At 36.3% G+C, this 20,203-nt stretch overlaps 2 protein-coding genes across 2 annotated transcripts in view; one reads left to right on the top strand and one right to left on the bottom strand.

The window, feature by feature from the left end:
* Positions 1–2,561, top strand: part of LOC120432596 (myosin-9) — a 95,923-nt gene extending 93,362 nt beyond the window's left edge. Inside the window, exon 10 of the mRNA XM_039597835.2 lies at positions 49–2,561. Coding sequence (XP_039453769.1) covers positions 49–306 — 258 coding nt within the window. The 3' untranslated portion in view covers positions 307–2,561. The remainder of the gene's footprint in view (positions 1–48) is intronic.
* Positions 2,562–6,235: 3,674 nt separating this feature from the next.
* Positions 6,236–20,131, bottom strand: LOC120432591 (probable peroxisomal acyl-coenzyme A oxidase 1). The gene is made up of 6 exons (XM_039597830.2): positions 19,988–20,131; positions 8,288–8,450; positions 7,935–8,227; positions 7,109–7,868; positions 6,640–7,054; positions 6,236–6,584 (listed from the first exon to the last, which is right to left on the bottom strand). The coding sequence occupies exons 1-6, from the start codon at positions 20,115–20,117 to the stop codon at positions 6,324–6,326; spliced, it is 2,022 nt and encodes a 673-aa protein (XP_039453764.1). The 5' UTR covers positions 20,118–20,131; the 3' UTR covers positions 6,236–6,323.
* Positions 20,132–20,203: the final 72 nt, after the last annotated feature.

The following is a 20,203-nucleotide window of genomic DNA, read 5'->3' as shown; positions in this document are numbered from 1 at the left end:
AAAAACATGCCAACACATTCCCACAACCCCACTCTCTCGCCCCCACAGACGCTACACAGCGTACAGTCGATCGTGCAGCAGTCGCCGGCCCTAACCGAGCTGCAGCGTGACCTCGAGGAAACAAACTTCCAGTCGATCCCGCTGGTCTCGCTGCCGGCGCACCTGGTCAACGGAAATGGGGTTGCCGCCGTGGCGGCCGCCATCGACCTTAACGCCAACCAGACGAGCAACGGAAACGGTTCGCCGGTCGCAGCCGTAGCAGGACTGCAGCTGACCCAGCCGGACTTTATCGATTCGACGGCATGATTTCCGCGCGTGTGTGTAAGTATGGTAAGTAAAACTAGCTAGAACTCGTTTAGGGTGTAAGTCGTCAAACCAGTGTGGATTGAAGAAGAAAATTGTGATCAACAAAATTGTGTGTAGACAAATAAATTATACTGAGTTGTTTTTTCCACCGTAGCTAACCACAATTCAAACAGAATAGTTCCAGATAGAATTTAGGTCAGAAAAAAAAATTAAATTAGTGTCCAAAATAGATTGTAGATGTTGCCCAAAACCAAGCTGTAGTATTCAAAGGTAGTTAAATTTTACGAACAAAAAATCACAACACTTAAACTTTTAACCCATAGTTGTCCGCCGTCGTCAGTTTGTTCCGAAAGATAGTTGCATTTTCCTGCGTGATTCGACAACGAAGAACACGTCAATTAGAGAGAGAGAGAAAGTAAACAAAGATACTTTGCAGTCTGCAGTGTTTCTCGAGCGTGCGAAGCGATTGCCTGCTTGGATTCCGATCGGTCCGAAACACTTTTGGCGCCAAATTTGCACACCGCAAAAGATTGATCCGCTTTCGGCGAAGCGTGCGATTGTTTGACAGATTTCAGGTTTTATTATTCCCTATCAGGGATGAAATGATCAGTAAAACATCTTTTTCGCTTGCGAACTTTCTTCGCCCGCAGAAGAGAGAGGAGGTGTATCACGCAAAAGAAAATCTCTCCCGAACTTTTCGAAAAAAATCAATCAGTTGAAGATTTTTTGTAATACTCATTGTTAGCATCACTTGAATTTATTTATTACGTTTTGTTTACAAAGATTGTTCATTAATGAACAGTGACAGGTAATTTTTGGAAGTAAGACGATACACCTGCAAGTGTAGTAGTGAAATTGATGTTCCGCCGAATAATCTAAGATGATGTTTTTTTTTGCGTTTTTAAATCGATCTTTCATTCGCGAGAGATGAGAGCCATTCTCCCTTTGGATTGTTTCTCTTGATACGCTTGATATGCATACGATTTTCTTTTGATGAAGATTCTGCCATCACTTTTCCCAATTAAAAACAAAACACGCAATAATTAAAATAAAATTAAATAAAAATAACAATTTCGTTCATGCTCAAAATTTATGAAAATCTATAAAAAAATACTGTATTTTCGAGAATACTCAAATTTTCAAAATTTGCAATATGAGAATCAAACGACGCAAAATATGCATAGATTTTCAATAAATTTGAGTTTTTGGTGTTAATAATATTTTTTACAAAATACCGTTTTTTGAATTTTCAAAATTTGCATTCTGAAGATTCTGAAGATCAAAATTTTATCACCGCCATTTTGGCCGACATAAGGATTGTTTAATATTTTCATTTTCACAAAATACCACTTTTTGAAATACCAAAAATTTGCAATGTGTATATAAAATGACTAAAAATTGTGTATTCTCATGAAACACCGTTTTTTAAATTTAAAATATGGGTATCACCCTGTTTGGCATAATGGATATTTGGCATAACGGGTTTTCCAGAAAGACGTTTGGCATAATTAAAACTTGCTTTTTTAGTTTTGTTTAATTAGTATATAGTGTCACACACTATATATTAATTAGTACTTTTCGGACGTAAGATAAAACTTCGTAAAGCGCGAAATCTTGATAACGTCCTTCTCGGATCAAGGGCTTTTATTGACTAGTCAGGAGTGTGTGTCGCGATCGGTCCGCAGGCCGATCGACCGTCAGTGTGAGAGTATGCAGAGATAGTAGCGCGAGATCGGATACGATCGTGTAGGGGAAATTGGGGCGCATGAACCACCACAAGTATTTCTCATTTAGAAGAATTCAAATTTATTTTGTTTTTTCCCTAGTAGATGCAAGTTGTTAATTTTTTTTTTTGCATATTTCACAATAAAGCACTTCAATGAAATTAAAAAAAATATTTAAAATTTAGATTAAAGAATCTCTTGATAGCTTTACATATTTTTCCCCTTTCAACATATTATGCAATAAAGTTTTTTTATTGAAATTTTCCCTTCTATTATTGAAAATCCAACTTAGAAAAGGGAAAAACATGTAAAAGATGTACTCTTAAAATTTTCGACGATCGATTTCCCATCTTTTATTCAAAATTCAACTTGAAGAAGGAAAACCTCTCAACAGATTCTCATTTTCCCTTCTTTTTTTCAAATTCAATCTAAAGAAAAGATGAAGAATTTGCTCTTTTAGAAATATTTTGCAATCAAGCTTTTAATGCATTTTCCCTTCTTTTATATTCAACTTGAAGAAAGGAAAATCTCTTAAACATTTACTCTTTGAACATTTCTCTTAATTTCTTCACATTTTTCCACTGTTGTTTTTTTCAATTAAACTGTTTATACAATTTTCCCTTCTTTTATTCAAAATTCAACTAAGAGAAGGGTAAGTTGTATGAAAAAAAAAAAAAAAAACATTAATGCAAATAAAATTGTTTTTTTTTTGTAATGGTAGGGAATATACATAAAAAAAACGAAAATTTCAAACATTTAAAGAATGGAAAAATGTAAATCTTTAAAGAGATCTTACCTTTTATAAGTTGAATTTTTAATAAAAGATGGGAAAATTTCATAAACAAACTCAATTGTCGAATATTAAAAATACATCTTTTGAGGGATTTTCCCTTCTGTAAGTTGAATTTTAAGTAAGTAAAGTAAAAATAAATTTCATAAAAACTCAATTGTCAAATGTTTAAAGAAATTAAAAATTTAAATTCCTTCTTTAGGTTGAATAATGAATAAAAGAAAGGAAAATTGCATAAAAAGTTAATTGCAAAATATTGGAAGAAGGGCAAAATGTACATCTTTTGAGAGATTTTGCCTTCTTTAAAAACTTTTTCAAACGAGTGGAGGGAAAATTGCCTTCAAAATCATTTTTTTAAAGAAGAGAGTGAATCCTTTCTATAGGTTGGATTTGAAAAAAGGGAAAATAGCATAAAAACCTTATTGCAAAATAATTAAAGAAGGGCAAAACTTACATCACTTCATCAGGTTGAATTTTAAATAAAAGAAGGAAAAATTCTTTGCAAAAAATTGCTGCAAAATATTTGAAAAGAAGAAAATGTACCTAAAGATACGAGGAGATTTTTCTTTTAAAATTAAAATTTTGATTGAAAATGATAAATTGCATTAAAAAATTACCTATTTGGAGTACATGGCACAGATACACAATTTTATGAAAAAAAAACTATCATCTCAAAATGTAAAATCATCTGTTAAAAAAAGGATAAAAATAAAATCCTAAAAAAATATTACTCGTTAAAAAAATAGTTAAACTTATTATTGCGCCTTGCAGCAATTTCTAGAGTTTTGTGTCAATCGTGCTAGGCCTAGATTTTTTCATCACACTGCTTTGCAGGACTGAGAACTATCAACTTTGCGCACTTTGCACCGCGCTAGAGTGCTGCGGGATAATTTTCATCACAGTTGGCAAACCGAATTTTCATCACACCATCAAAACAAAACAAATGCAATACATCGACTTCTGACCACAATCTAGTCATCAAGCTGTGGTGGCCGAGGCAGTTAAGTCATTGAGATGGTCTGTTTAAAGTTCTTGGATCGATTCTTGTAGTTGACACTTTAGGATTTTTTTACGGTTTTTTTTTTCTAATGAGCTCGAGGGCATAATTCTATCGGCCATCTCGAGCTGTGTTCAATGAGTCCATAAACGGTACCATTATTCTTACGGCCCGAGGCCATAAATTGGCTGTAAATTCAACAGAGTTTTGGCTAAAAATCGATACATTGTAGACGAAAGAGGCCTTTTTATTATTTTTCAGTAAAAAAACAGTACTAAATTTTTTTTTCGCAAGACTCTATTAGAAAAGGTTACATTCCCCAAATGACATTGGTAGATCGGACAAACTCCAGGGTAGCGAATGATAACAAATCACCCTCTACAACGAAGAAACTTCGAGCATCCGTTCATCTCGGATTGATCTGCATGGGTAGCGTGAATGTCGGGCAGTTGCTTCCCACCGCCGCCGTCTGCCACATCCCGATATGAGGACCGTAGAGGACGATAACTACTGGCCTTCCTCGCCATGAAGGGACCCCTCTTAGCAGCGCCGGATTAGCTGGATGTTGTACCGATCCAACAAGTAGTAAAGACGCCTGTCCACAACGTAACCAGCAACGCCCGCTTGTTGTCCACCATCCGTCCAGCAAAAAGACAAAGATCCACCATAAGCCAAGATGGCGGCGCAACACCGCTGCATCCCGGAACCGAAGACCACGATTCCACAGTCGGAACGACTTAATCACTTAGCCGGTCCGAAAAACTTTTTCTGAGCTGGACGAGCCATTTGTTTCTGAACTTCCAAAAATAAATAAATAAACAGCCTGTCATAGCAACGGATATCTTCGTCATCACTGTGAAGAAAAATCACTGTGATGAAAAAATACTGTGATGAAAATAATTGCGCAAGGCTCTAGTAAAGTGCAAAATGCGCAATAAACAAAACAAAAAAAGCTTGTAAAAAATATGCCAAACGTCCATTATGCCAAATGTCCATTATGCCAAACGTCACTGATGCCTTGGACCAATTATGCCAAACGTCATTCTGAAAAACCCGTTATGCCAAATAGGGAACACTTGTATCGAACGACGCGAAATTTAGTATGAATTTTCACTTAATTAGAGTGTTGGGAGTAAAACATTAGCATTTTTTTCCCATAATATCGTTTTTTCTTGAAAATACTTATTTTTATAATTAGCAATATTTGCAATCGATATCGATCATAATAACGTTATCTTTTTCGTTGATTCTAACATTTTGCATTACAATTGAAATTTATCAAAATGCCAATTTTTTTTTCGCTGGAATTTGTCAAACAATCGCACTGCACCAACAAACACAACACACACACACACACTTACATGCTCTCAAAGCACGCGCACGCACACACTGATAGGACCTTTTCTCGTTCGTTGAGAAAAGTATCTCCACTATCTAACGAAAACGCTAACCTCCCCAAATCCAAAGCTGCAGCATGTTAAAAAAAATTAAATACTTTGACCGACACACTAAAAAAAATACACCAGAAACACAAAACTTACACAAAAATAAATCAATTCTAGCTTTCACATTGTTTGCACAGACGATCAAACTTTACGAAGACTAGAAGCTTTTCTGCACCGACCGTATTTTTGGGAAGGGCCTCTGATGGGATCGTTGGGACAATCGAATCGCGCGCTTCACTTGTCGAGACACAATTTCGTTCCAAGTTGCTCTTAAAGAAAAAAATGAAACTTCATGAATTTAACTACAACAAAAAACAATGATGATAAAGACGTCCAATTTTACAATATGTGTACTAAAAGTAAGCGCCACTCGCCTTTGAATTAAATGTATTTGTTTTTTTTTGTATTAGTTTTTTTGCAAACCACGTAATTTAAGTAATCAGCAGCGCAACGGTTTGTTCACGATTGTTTGTACAGTACATGTATAAATCCGCCCTTCCATTCCTACTTTTTGTATGGATCTTGTATTTTTTTTTCTTTTTTGGATTACGATACCGATATACACCTACTTTTAATGAAATCTGAGAGTAAAATAGCTAGGATCCTAAGTTGAGACGCGGTGGCATTGAGTGGAAAGTCGAAATTCGATTTTAGTTTGTAGGATTACCTTTAAACAAAATCAGAGCAGTGTTGCTGAAAAAATGAAAGACACGGAATATGCCATTCACGAACTTTGGAGAAACTAAAACTAATCGTTTAATTCTAGAGATCCAGTAACTTATTGCATCGATATTTGATATTGAACAAAAACACCTACACAGACTACTCTTCTACGATTACTAAATAAATCAATAAAATGTTCTTATGAGAATTAAATCGTAATTGTTGAGGGGTTTTATCATTTTTGAAGTGATTTATCACATTTCTCCTGCAAGGATTTTTGTCACGAAAATTTCGATTAATTTTGTTAAACTTAACTTTTATTGCTTTAAAAAAATCTCAGACCAACAACCAGTAAAATATTGCACCGAACCCCCATTTTAAACCTCCACTCAAGTATCTCAAAGCTTCCCCCTCATCAGCGGCTTCAGGTACAGCTCGAACGTCCTGTTGACCGGCTCCTGGTTCAGCGGACTCTTCATCGCGTCCTCAAACAGCCGCTCGTACACGTTCCCGTCGTACGCGCCCAGCGTCGAGCCGAGGATAAAGTCCGGATAGTCGAACGCGTCCACGATGGACACCGCATTCGGGCGGATGGCCCCGAGCGACGCTTCGTACTTGCGCTGCAGCTCGACCAGATCCGGGTCCGACATGGTCGTGAACTGAAGTTAGAAGTGAGTTATTGCTCGACTTTTGAGATATTGACGATCGACCTACCCTCAACAGATCGCCGGTGATCCGCAGAGCCTCGTCGTACACCACAAGCCGACAAATCTCGCGCAGAACTTCGCCCAGTGGCTGCGAAGCAGTCTGGCAAGCCTGTTCAATAGCTGCGTACGCAGACTGCAAGATGAAACCACGGCAGTGAATCTCCGCGAGGCGCACCAACTCCAGTCCGGTTTCGTTTGTGGCTTCTTGCGGCGTACGACCGGCCTTAACTCGCTGCTGGATGTGCTCGTTGGCCAGACGAAGTCGGTTGGCGGTTACCGCTTGGAATGCTTCGATGATCACCGGCGTTGAGTCACTCCAGGCGAAGCGTTTGACGGGCTTCGTGGCGTACTGTTCCAAATAGCGAACCGTTGGCATCAGATTTTGACCTTTGAGGGCTTGGTTCCAGACCTTGACGAGGTATCTGAAAAGAACTGTTAAGATCGCAGTCTACACCGTTAAACCCCCAATAACTCACCTGGCAGTCTGCAAGTACAAAACCGTATTCTCACCCTCGTATGTAACCGCAGCCGTGGCCGATCCGTACAAGTTCAAAAAGTTCGTGCTGCTCAGATATCCGTGACCTCCGCAAGCAAGTCGACAGACCTCGACGCCAGCCGCAGCATCCCCCGTGGAAACGGCCTTCAAGCAGCAGGAAACTGCGTGCAGCTCCGGCAGTCGGTCCGTATTCCCAGTCTCCAAATCCACCTGAGTCGCTTCGTACATCTTCCACAGGTTGTCCGCGGACAGCTTCAGCGCAATAGCTTTGGCGAGCTGCGGCAGCAGCTTGCCCTGCTGAGTCTGGTGATCGATGACCTGGACTTCCGGTTTGTTGGGATCGATCACGCTTTGACGACGAACGCAGGAATATCGGACGGCGATGGTGGCCGCCCTCGCCAACATCTGGGACGTGTCCAGAACGATAAGCACACGCGTGAACACCATCGTTCCATAATTCAGCACCGACGATATCGGCTTCTGGTAAGTACCATCTCTTAACAGCTTTGCATTCTTCATCAACATATTACTTCTTGGAATTCGGAAGTTCTTAAATCCCAAAAACCCGTTGTTGACTCCGTTGTAGCCTAGTTTGTTTCCAATCTCCCCAATTTCGATCCCAGCCAATGGCATGTGCGTTTCTTCGTCTCGAATCTGCACCATGAAAGGATTCACCCCATGACACCGACCTTTCGAGTACAGCTGCGCCATCACAATGCAGTGGTTTGCCGTCAGACCCACTAAAACGAGAACAAAACCATCAAAACCTCAAACCCAACTCCACCCCAGGTCACCAATCTACTCACGCCCACCCGGCCACCACTTGTACGCGCTCAACCTGGGACTGTTGATCACAATCTCGTCCGTCTCCTCATCGAACGTGGCCGTAGTTTCGAGCCCCCGCAGGAACGTCCCATGGCCCAGCTCCGTTTGCACGTACGTTCCCAAGATCTTACAGTTCAGTGCCCTATCGAGCCACCGCTCTTGCTGTTCCGCGTTACCGTGGCCCATAATGCCCGGCACAAACATGCTAAAGTGAACGGCGAGCGGATTCGCCTGGTGCATAAAACCATCGCCGGTTAGGACGTCGAGAAATTTACTGAAAATTTTCAATTTTTAATGATTCTTTAAAAAAAAATTATACAGTTAATCAACTCACACAAAATTTCCGGCGTTGTATCCGTGCTTTTTCTGCACCATTTCCTTGGACTTGGAAAAAATGGCCGTTGCCTTGCGGATCGTTTCTTCGTACAGCTCCTTGTGGGACAAATAGTGGAGGGGGATCTTGTCGCCGAACTCGGGCTGGTTCATGCAAAAGTGTTCTAAAAAGTAAGATTTACATTAAATACATAGCAAAGATCCGATGGCAAAATCGCATGCAATAGCATGCAAATTACTTCTGTAAGCAAAGTCACTTAATATCACATGTACTGCATGTAAACTTTGTCTACACACGAAAAAAATGTTTCAGCTGACGGGATTCATCAAACTCTCACAGACAGGTACAAATTTTGTTTATTGGGCCATTTTTTAAATAAAAACTCTAGATTTCAATTTGTTTTCACTTGATTAGACTTTTATTGAAATTTTTAAGTTTCTTGATAAAACAAATTTTAATCCATAGATTTTCGTTTTGATTTTAAGATTTTTTTTTCTAAATTATGTAATTTTTTATTTATTTTTTAAATTTTGATGTTTTTATATTTTGGAATTTTTGTTTTATTTATTTTTTATTTGACCGATTCTTTGGCTCCTTTTCAAAAAAATTCCAAGTTTTTTTCAGCGTTTTGGCTGTAGTGGCAAACTAAAAGAAGAAACCCCCCAATGTTATTACATATTTGGAAAGATAATTGATTTTCCTACAAAGAAATATCATGCAGAATGAACCATAAAGTACCTGCACACAAAGAAAAAATACTCTAAATTTAAAAAGATCGTTCGTTGGATTAAAAGTTCGCGTTGGTGAATATTCGTAGAAAGTTCAAACTTTTTAATTTAAAAGTTGGAAAGTTGTTGATACTACCATGCACTTCTGGAACAAAATCGTTGTATCGGTAAAAGTTTTTTACTTTTATTATAAGAAGAAACTTTTTATGGCAACAATAAAAAACATTTAACATTACAGTGATGATTTTCGAAAAATGTGATGGATTTTATTTCTATTTTTATTTTTATTTTAATATTAAAACTGCTGCTTATGCTGCTTAACATCGCGGCCTACATTTTGGAGCGCGACAGCGATGTACAGAACAGGGTGGTCTCGTTGCCGGCCATCATCAGGACAGGCTTGGAGGAGTTGGCCATTGGGTGTTAATTCGGGAAGGTAAGTCGACGTTTTCCGACTGGGAAGTGAAACACCTGAACCGATAGTTCCCGATCACATCGTCCTCCTTCGAGAATGGCACAGATGTTGCCAGTTCATCCGGCCGAAGCTGCGCCGTCGCGAGTTGAGAGTTTGCGGGCGGGAGTTGCTGAATGAGTTTGAAAGTAAATTAAATTGGCTAGACACTGAACACGTTCTCAATACTCACCGGTGACTTCTTCGGTATTCCAGGTAGATGTTCTTGATCAGGTTCGTCGGATATTGCTCCAACCTCTGGAAGTAATCCGAGTACGACAGACAGGACCTGCGGCTTTCGTACAGACGGCTCTGCCAGAACTGGTGCAAACTGTTATTCCGAATGTTTATGTAATACTCGTCAAACATGTCCCGCACCGAGAAATGGACTGCGGACCCTCAGGACATCCTACACTGTCCCGTCATCACTTCCGGCACATAATGCTGCTGATGGTCGTAAACCGCCGGCACCGAGTGCAACATCCGCGCTGACCACCTCCGATCGCTTTTCGTCGTTTCCCTCTTCCGTCGGATCCTTCTCCTCACCGTTAAAATTAACTTTATCGAATACAACCGGTGCAAATTCACATCCGCATAAACGGCGTCCTACAAAAACAAACAAAATCAAACACAAACGCCACCAAACACCCAAGCTTCCTTCTTACCCATACCGGTCGTGAAACAGCTGCAGATCCGGCAGGAAGCTGGCCTCATCCTTTTGAAAACCAACTTTCCCCTAATCCCCTAACCTTGTTCCGCACCATCCTCCTTCGAAGTCCAAGTCCTGGCTGCGGACGCGTTCTGTTTTGATTGACGTCATGGACCACCACTCACTAACCACTGGAATCACCTAAACGTTTGTTTACATTTTGGACTTAGACGTACACGGTTTCACGAGAACGACAAAATGAAAGAAATTATACAGTCGAATTAAAAGTTAAAACATTTAAATAAGTTAGCAATGAGATTTTCAAAAACTGTAGCAGTAAAAGTTTTCATTTTCAAAACAAGAAAAAAACTTTTAGTGTAGGAAATTTTAACCACTTATTAATTCAAAAGTAAGTTACTTTTGTCATTACCATAATATTTTTTTGTGTATGTGCTTCCCCTGAAATAAAAATGTAGCGTGACGGGACAACATCGTAAAACTGGACTTTTAAAAGGCACACTACAAAAATCGCTACAGTTTTGCCAGTTTGATTTTTAAAATCTTTTGCTCTTCTACACATTATCACAAATTAAAAAACGAATCTTTTGCTCCTTAAGAGACCACCGGAGCGGGGAACTTGATGATTTTCTCTCTTTTGGGAACCACTGCTAGGAAGCAGAAATTCCATTGCTACTCTGATGACTTTGAAAATATTCCAGTACGCAACAGCAGGACGCTCATTTAGCAAGACGCATTTGTCCTAAATCATAGCCTACCTGAAAACAACTTGCGCGCACATGGCACATCACACGTGGTGATTACACACTTGTCAAGGGAAACAGTTTGGCCAATGTTTGACGGATCCAAATGCGCTGGACACATACGTTGCCAGTGCCGATTTATTATGCATCGACCAATCTGTTTCCATTGACAATCTGTAGTTGTAATGGTTTGAGCGAAAGCTATGTTTGTGTTTCAAAATGATTTCTTTTTTGAATCTAAAATTGAATTTTGACAAAATAAGTAAAATATATTTGAATGATAAGCGGAGCTCGCATGATTGGGAGACAGAAAAGATTATGCATTCTTGTAACATATCTCAGTTATTCAATAGGTTAGGTGATTGACAAGGGAATATCGTAACAAATATGAAATCAAACATCTTTTCTAGATTACTTTGTCAAAACAATGCTCCGAGGGTTTCCTACATAGGACATTTTGAAAAAAAAAATATAGCGTGATATAATGGTAAAACCAAAAGTATAGTTTCCATGTAAATTTGCCAGCCTCTCGTTATCGAAATTGAAGGGACCGTCGAGAATGGGAGTTATCAAATCATAGAATTATTTGAAGGGACTGAAAAAAATATTGACAGCAATATTGATATCGAGAAGATCGACAGCCAGAGATTACACTGTAGTTTTTTTCGGACGAATTATAAGTGTTCTGAATTGAAGGCATTCGTAAACCAATTTGACTACTCAAACAAATATAAGTTAGGGGCCGTAATGCTTTTCCAACGTGCAAAAAAAAAATGAGAGGAACCACGCGACGGTAGTATTCACATTTTTTTCCTGAGAGACCAATAATTTCAAATGTAATTACAAACAACATGATATTTCTATAATACGCTTCGATATTAGGAATACTTTAAAAAATCTTTGATAACTACTTTTCTATCATTCATGAAAATTTCATCAATATTTTTTGAAGCACATTTTGCATTGTGCTTGTAATAAGGAAAAGGTGGAACTCGATATAGGTGAAAGGTGAAAAAAACACTCAGACCCCCCTATTTTTAATAAAAACAGAAGCCCAGGGATGTGACAAATTTTTTGAAGAAAAGAGAGAAAAATACAGTACTATGCATGAAAAACAGCTCTGGACTATTTTCATGAAGACCTAACAACCAACTGTAACAATTATAGTATCCTGCTCACTCGTTATTCAAACGTTCCTTGGTGTGAGCAGGATTCTATGATTGTTTACTGTTTGTATTTGGGTCTTTGTGTATTGCACACTTTGCACCAAATTCTCCACCCTTGCAAATAATCTGCACACTTGAAATCCTACCCCTTCGCCTATAGTGGTGCGTGTCTCGACTGAGCTTTGATGCTTTCGACCACTTTAGAACAGTTTCAAACTAGGGTGTGTGTCTTAGATAGTTTTTTCTGCTGTACTTTGAGGTGTGCACATTTGTATAGAGCTTTCCACAACTTGCACGATTGTCTAAAAATCGCTGCAATCGGCAATAACGTCCAACATTCTTTTTCATTTGAAAACGCATTGAGCGATGTTGGATGTTTGAAAACTTAGATATGAAGAAGCAAAAAGTATTCTTCAACGATGCTTCACCCGCAGTAGGTCACCACCTTCCGAGAGAATAAAGAACACGATCTGGTAGTATAAAGGTACTGTGAACGGACACAGAGGATAAACTCAGAGATTTCCGAGAAAGTAATTCTCATGGATTCATTTTCGAATAAAGTTCACCTACAGTCACAGGAAAAAATGTATCAAAATCTGTCTAAGTGAATTTGCTACAAACAAATTTACCTTTTATTACAGATTTTACATCAAGCTCGTATAACAAGTAGTAGTCAGTATGAGAAGCGATTTTCAGTTACAGTGCATGTATCAGTGACCCGCAGTTCTCACTATATGATCATAGAGAAGAATATATTTGTGATTAGTCCATTTCATTTTATCAAGCGCTCCATAGTTCGTAAGTAACGTGTTGTATTACAAACCAAGAAGTTTTTGGTTCGATCCTCATTTCAAGAAGTTTTTTGTTCAATACAATCAGACAGCCATCGGTAATGTCGATAATTTTCAGTAATAGACAAAATTGTCATAACCCTATATCACAAAAGATGCATGAAGACAGATTTCAAGCAGATTCTGATATACTTTCATGCAGATTTGCAGCAAAATGATGCGACCACCGTTTCGGTGTATCAAAAAAATGTGTCGATCTCGAGAATCGAACCTAAGACTTTTGACACATCGAACAGCGTCTTTGCCGTATCGGCCACTTCAGTTTTGATGAGTATGAAATGGTCATTAGATATAAGCCGCTCAATGGAATGAATTGTATCAATGAACTAATAAACACAATTTCGCGGTGCCACGCAAGATCATTGGGAGCTTTTTTTACATTCGCATTCGCATTCGCATTCGCATGGAGATGGTGATCTTAGCGGGTTGCAGACTGGATTTCTTCATGTATATGTGATGATTGTCCAGCCCAGGTTGCTTAGAAAATGATTAAAGGGAATTAAAATCAATTCTACCCGAACAGGACAGGCAGCACCATGAAAGCCATCCATTGCCGGCCGCTCCCATCTCCACCATTCACCGGGAGAGGAAAAAGGATTCGGAGCACGGGAAATGTTGATGCTTGACTTACTTAGAAAAAGGTAGCGAAACCGCAGGCTCTTTTTCCCAACCCTATTGTGGAACTAGACCAAAATGACCGTTTGACCAAATTTGATCGAATTTAAACAACAGGGCTGCGTAAGCGTCGCGTGGAGTTGGTATTTGTGTAGGGTAAAGGTCTGGGAGTCGCTCTAAGCAAGCGATACGACCATTGGCATAAATGAGTTTAGATGGTGTGACATTAATCTCAAGGCAAGCAATCGGATGCTGCTGTCGAGACACTTCCCGTTTATTTATTTGTCATATGTTAGAACTTTTATGTAGTGTTATATTATTCTCAAGGCAATAAAAAAGATGCTGCTGTTGAGACAGTTTTTTTTTAATTTAAGTTTTTGGTAATTTTAAAGCTTATCCCGACGCGAATATTTAGTTAAGATCAAATCTTAGGCAGCCGGCTGCGGAAAGATAGGATCCGTGTTCAATATAATTATTTCTACTCCTGACTCTTTTGGCCACCGGGAAATTAATGTGAATATTTATTTTACTATACAAAAACCAAGAAAAATATTATAAATGACGGGAAAATATTCCAGCAAAGGGCCGTTTTTCTATGCTTATCGCGCTTATCGTGAAACAAGTTTCATAATTTTACCACGGAAATAATATTTGAAATGAACTTTTATGGAGAAAAAAAACCTTAAATTATACACGTATTCTTCAATGAGCCGGAACAAGGAGATCTTTTAAACGATTGTATGTTGAGAAAAGTTAACAAAATACAATAACAGCATTTTAAATTAGTTAACCTCCTTACAAATTAAAATGCATGTCACTAGTTAGCTTACTATTCCAGAAAAATCTTTTGAAACAACAAAAAAAAACAAGAAAAAAAAATAAAAAAAAGTATATCGTTATTATTGGGAGCTTTTTTTACATACAAAAACAAAAACAAAAACAAAAACAAAAACAAAAACAAAAACAAAAACAAAAACAAAAACAAAAACAAAAACAAAAACAAAAACAAAAACAAAAACAAAAACAAAAACAAAAACAAAAACAAAAACAAAAACAAAAACAAAAACAAAAACAAAAACAAAAACAAAAACAAAAACAAAAACAAAAACAAAAACAAAAACAAAAACAAAAACAAAAACAAAAACAAAAACAAAAACAAAAACAAAAACAAAAACAAAAACAAAAACAAAAACAAAAACAAAAACAAAAACAAAAACAAAAACAAAAACAAAAACAAAAACAAAAACAAAAACAAAAACAAAAACAAAAACAAAAACAAAAACAAAAACAAAAACAAAAACAAAAACAAAAACAAAAACAAAAACAAAAACAAAAACAAAAACAAAAACAAAAACAAAAACAAAAACAAAAACAAAAACAAAAACAAAAACAAAAACAAAAACAAAAACAAAAACAAAAACAAAAACAAAAACAAAAACAAAAACAAAAACAAAAACAAAAACAAAAACAAAAACAAAAACAAAAACAAAAACAAAAACAAAAACAAAAACAAAAACAAAAACAAAAACAAAAACAAAAACAAAAACAAAAACAAAAACAAAAACAAAAACAAAAACAAAAACAAAAACAAAAACAAAAACAAAAACAAAAACAAAAACAAAAACAAAAACAAAAACAAAAACAAAAACAAAAACAAAAACAAAAACAAAAACAAATACAAAAACAAAAACAAAAACAAAAACAAAAACAAAAACAAAAACAAAAACAAAAACAAAAACAAAAACAAAAACAAAAACAAAAACAAAAACAAAAACAAAAACAAAAACAAAAACAAAAACAAAAACAAAAACAAAAACAATTTTTGTATTTTTGTATTTTTGTATTTTTGTATTTTTGTATTTTTGTATTTTTGTATTTTTGTATTTTTGTATTTTTGTATTTTTGTATTTTTGTATTTTTGTATTTTTGTATTTTTGTATTTTTGTATTTTTGTATTTTTGTATTTTTGTATTTTTGTATTTTTGTATTTTTGTATTTTTGTATTTTTGTATTTTTGTATTTTTGTATTTTTGTATTTTTGTATTTTTGTATTTTTGTATTTTTGTATTTTTGTATTTTTGTTTTTTTGTATTTTTGTATTTTTGTATTTTTGTATTTTTGTATTTTTGTATTTTTGTATTTTTGTATTTTTGTATTTTTGTATTTTTGTATTTTTGTATTTTTGTATTTTTGTATTTTTGTATTTTTGTATTTTTGTATTTTTGTATTTTTGTATTTTTGTATTTTTGTATTTTTGTATTTTTGTATTTTTGTATTTTTGTATTTTTGTATTTTTGTATTTTTGTATTTTTGTATTTTTGTATTTTTGTATTTTTGTATTTTTGTATTTTTGTATTTTTGTATTTTTGTATTTTTGTATTTTTGTATTTTTGTATTTTTGTATTTTTGTATTTTTGTATTTTTGTATTTTTGTATTTTTGTATTTTTGTATTTTTGTATTTTTGTATTTTTGTATTTTTGTATTTTTGTATTTTTGTATTTTTGTATTTTTGTATTTTTGTATTTTTGTATTTTTGTATTTTTGTATTTTTGTATTTTTGTATTTTTGTATTTTTGTATTTTTGTATTTTTGTATTTTTGAATTTTTGTATTTTTGTATTTTTGTATTTTTGTATTTTTGTATTTTTGTATTTTTGTATTTTTGTATTTTTGTATTTTTGTATTTTTGTATTTTTGTATTTTTGTATTTTTGTATTTTTGTATTTTTGTATTTGAAACATGTTAACATTAGTTGGGTAAAAATTGCCATTGAATCCGCTTTTTTTCATTTTGTTTTGGAAAATATAAATTATAGTATTCGCGAAATTACAAACAATGGTTACATTATGTATTTTTTATTGATCATCGTTTCTCCTTATAAAGTTTGTATGAGAGTTCTTCTTCGCTCTGGTAAAAAATAACGGACATCTCCTGTATGGTCTTAGATTCGATGCCAAACGGCACTCACTCGCACAAGTGGGAATGTATGAGAACCCTGTGCCTTGTCAATCGTTACGCTCCCGACCGGCACCGTGCATCACGCTGTCCGTCCAAGATCTAGAGAAAATTGAGCACATGTCGCAAGGAGCAAATCCCAACACCTAACTGATGAGTCGCCCGGGTACAAGAATTTAGGGACCACCAAAGCTGCGGCTTCGCGTGCCATATGATGGGGCTCACATGAGGACACTACTCACCCACTTCTGTCTTAGGTTTCGTTATGATTTTCTCTCCGCATCTGAACTGAGAAGCCAATGTCACCAGCCACAAGGCCGCCGGAACCTGCCAAATAATATTTGCCATGTGTAGTGGCCACTAACGTGGTCCTGCTCAATACTGCGAGAACTACTGAACTACTCACCGCAGTAACATCGTCCAAGGATCGTCCGCTTGCGACCTGAAAGCACGCACGAACATGAATAAAAATAGACAACACTGAGCTCGAGAAGCAATTACCTTGTAGAAACATTACCTGTATGTACACTTGTATCCCCAAGAACTTCCAGGGTTTGGAACCTCCATTATCGGAGGGCGCGGACATAATCTGGAACTTCCCCAAAAATCATTTCCAACCACTTTGGAGGTAAACATTCTGATCATAAACACACGAGAAATAAAACAAATGTGGTGCATCCATGGTTACTGCGTCGCGACGCCACCCGTTGACAGAGGGAAAATCAACAACAATCAGTGGTTCTAAAATGGTGGAGTCAATGTATGAAAATATGAAATCTTCCTTCGTTTGAACAGCTTTTTCTGCAACGCAGTTGAATGAATCAACATTTTTATTTCGTCTGTACCTCCGTAAGATTTTGACGATTCTAAAAAGCCTAAACATGCCTAAGAAAAAATGAACCGATTTGTAGACACCTACATTCTACTCCAATTTCAACCAAAAATAGCGCAATTTTTCCAATTTCAACAACAGGTTTCAAACAGAAAGAATGCTCAAATCTCTTCATGTAACCATTCTACATGTTCAAAATTGATCAATTTAGGAGACCCGACGTTTTCAAAGCATTTCATTCAGCCATTTTTGAGTTCTGGGGTCAAACGTGGAAGAAAAGCCCGTATCAGATTTTCCGCCTCCGGTGGTCTCTTAAACTGAAAGAATTGGTTGAAATTTGAGTTTTTGCCAGCCATTTCTTTTCGTGACGGGACAACGAAAGGAGCAGATTTATGAAAAAACTCCGCTCCCGTTCAATGGCTTGCAGACCACATTTGGTCAATATTCTTGGCTTTTAAGGTAAGAAAACGCATTTAAAGCACATTGCAATTATTGCATCATAATAAAAATGATTTTTTTCATATAAAAAATCACATTGAAAATTGAAAAAAGTGACATTTTGGTGTAGCTTCGCTAAGAATCGGTCATTTATGATTTATTTTGATTTTTTAAAATTTTTGAAGTTTTTTGTTTAAGAGGTAAATATTGCTCGGTTTGTTCTAGAGGTCGTATCGAGGTGCTCCGATTCGGATGAAAATTTCAGCGTTTGTTTGTCTATGCACTTTTTGGTCTCAGTTTTGTCATATTCGGAATACTCGGGAAATTTCACGTTAGTTAGAAGTATCAGAGTTGTAAATTTGATTTAAAAAAATAATAAATAATACATTTTTTGTAAAAAGAAATAGATTTTATTTACTCTGTGATCAATCAATACGTCAAATGCTGCATCAAGTAGGCGAATACCTGTTTTACCTCTAATCCAACAAATTGTTAAAACATATTTTAAATAATTCTAAATGCCATTTTTTCCAATCAAATTTACTCATCCAATACTTCTAACTTACGTGAAATTTTCCGAGGATTCCGAATATGACAAAATTGAGACCAAAAAGTGCCGCTGTAGAATCCTACAGGGCAAAAACTAACGTTGTAAAATGATTGTTATTGTAAAATCGAAAAACTATGAGAAAAACTGCGATTGGCCAAAAAGTTAATACCGTAGGCTTATAGTGCATGAAATTACCTATCTTTTGACCTATGGGAGTATGGGTGTTGGAGGCTGTTGCAAAAAGATATTAAGGTTTTAAAAAAATCAATTTTTAACAGTAATTTGCAAAAGCTATGAGAAAAAGTCAAACCAATCCTGGATATCTATGGCACATTTTGAAGGGCTTCAAAAGACCTTTCAAATGCATCTAAGAGAGTTGGAATTGATGAAATTTTGCAGAAATGCGATCAATTTTAAGATTTTTTATGTTTTTTGAACCTCAAACTTCAAAGCCCGTTTTACCCCACTTCCCTTTGTCGTAGAGGGCTCATATTTTACATGAGTTCATCTCATGCATAGACAAACAAACGCTGAAAGTTACACATTTGAGAAAAACTCGCTCTTAAATACTCAAAATATGCTATTTCAAATTTCGATCAAAATATCTCGATCTCGATCGAGATTTTTCGACAGTAAAATTTTGATTGAAATTTCTCGATGGTAAGTCGTAATTTTTCGATAGTAGATCGAGATTTGTTGATGGTTTAGATCGTAATCTTACTATCGAGAAATCTTCATCAGTCGAGAAATTACGATCAAAATATTTCGATCGAGTGCAATAATCACCATCAGCGATGGAATAATCATCATCAAAAGAAAATCTTTGGATGTTCATCAAAAGAAAAAAATCCGAAGGGAGCTTGGCTCTCCTCTCTCGCTCACGAAAGATCGGCAAAAGGAATCTAAAAAAATCATCATTTTGATTATACGGCGGAACATCTTTATCTCTACTACACTTGCAAGTGTAACGTCACACGTCGAAAAATGACCTGTCACTGACAAGGAAATTCACAAAAATCATCCGCAGATTGATTTTTTTTTGAGAATTTCGGGAGTGATTTTCATTTGCGTGATTTGCCTCTCCTCTCTTTCGCGGGTGAAGAAAGTTCGCTAGCGAAATTGATTTTTTTGCGATTATTCCATCCCTGATTACCATTAAAAAGATACAAATTCAAAAAAGGACTTTCATAAACATAATAAAATATTTTATTCAAGGTCGTTACAAATATGTTTCAAAGTTTCTGTGCCCGAAAAATCCGAGAAAAAATAAAAATTTCAGTGGAAATGACGTTCAACTCAACTTAAACCAATATTAATGTTTTTTTCTGGAAATTCCGAAGTGAAATTGCTTACTTTTTGTTAGACGAAACGGCCTACATTTCACCGTCAAAAGTATGTACAAAGTAGACGTATGCGACTACCGGTGGGTTAAAAAACTTTGTTATTTTTCAGTTCAAAAAGTTGTTCGAAACTGTTAATCAACTCTTTATAAATAGCAATGTCTCCAGCAATCCGAGATAACTTTATCTACGATAAAGGTGATTGCTGCTTTGCAAGCTTCAGCCCGGTACAACCGCCAATCTTCTTCGACGATAACATGCAGACACCAGAAGAAACAAAAACGCACGTAACTCGCCCAGCGTACTCATCGCCGCGATCCTGTTTACGGTTACTGCCCTATTACTGCATCCGATCGCCACTCACCTCGGTTACGCTTCTCATCCAACCGGTCCTTCCCGCCAACCCACCAAACCGAGAACTCCTCCCTGTCGAAGGTGCACTTGCTGCGCTCATCCAGCAGATCTTTATTTACCACACTTGTTGTGGAGGGCATTTTTTATTATTTGACAAAACAGAAGTTCTAAAGTTCAACAAAAAACACGTCTGACTCAACTATACTCCGTCCGAACTCGGCCGCAC

Source organism: Culex pipiens, chromosome 3, assembly GCF_016801865.2.
Source record: "Culex pipiens pallens isolate TS chromosome 3, TS_CPP_V2, whole genome shotgun sequence".
In the NCBI taxonomy this organism is placed as follows: domain Eukaryota; kingdom Metazoa; phylum Arthropoda; class Insecta; order Diptera; family Culicidae; genus Culex; species Culex pipiens.
This window is presented reverse-complemented; position numbering and strand designations above follow the sequence as displayed.

Coding starts and splice junctions, on each gene's coding strand:
- LOC120432591 (XM_039597830.2), bottom strand. CDS start 20,117: ATGCCCTCCACAACAAGTGTGGTAAATAAAGATCTGCTGGATGAGCGC. Junction 7,055..7,108: donor TTGTACTTGCAGACTGCCAG/GTGAGTTATTGG, acceptor AGTTCTTTTCAG/ATACCTCGTCAAGGTCTGGA. Junction 6,585..6,639: donor TCACCGGCGATCTGTTGAGG/GTAGGTCGATCG, acceptor TTCTAACTTCAG/TTCACGACCATGTCGGACCC.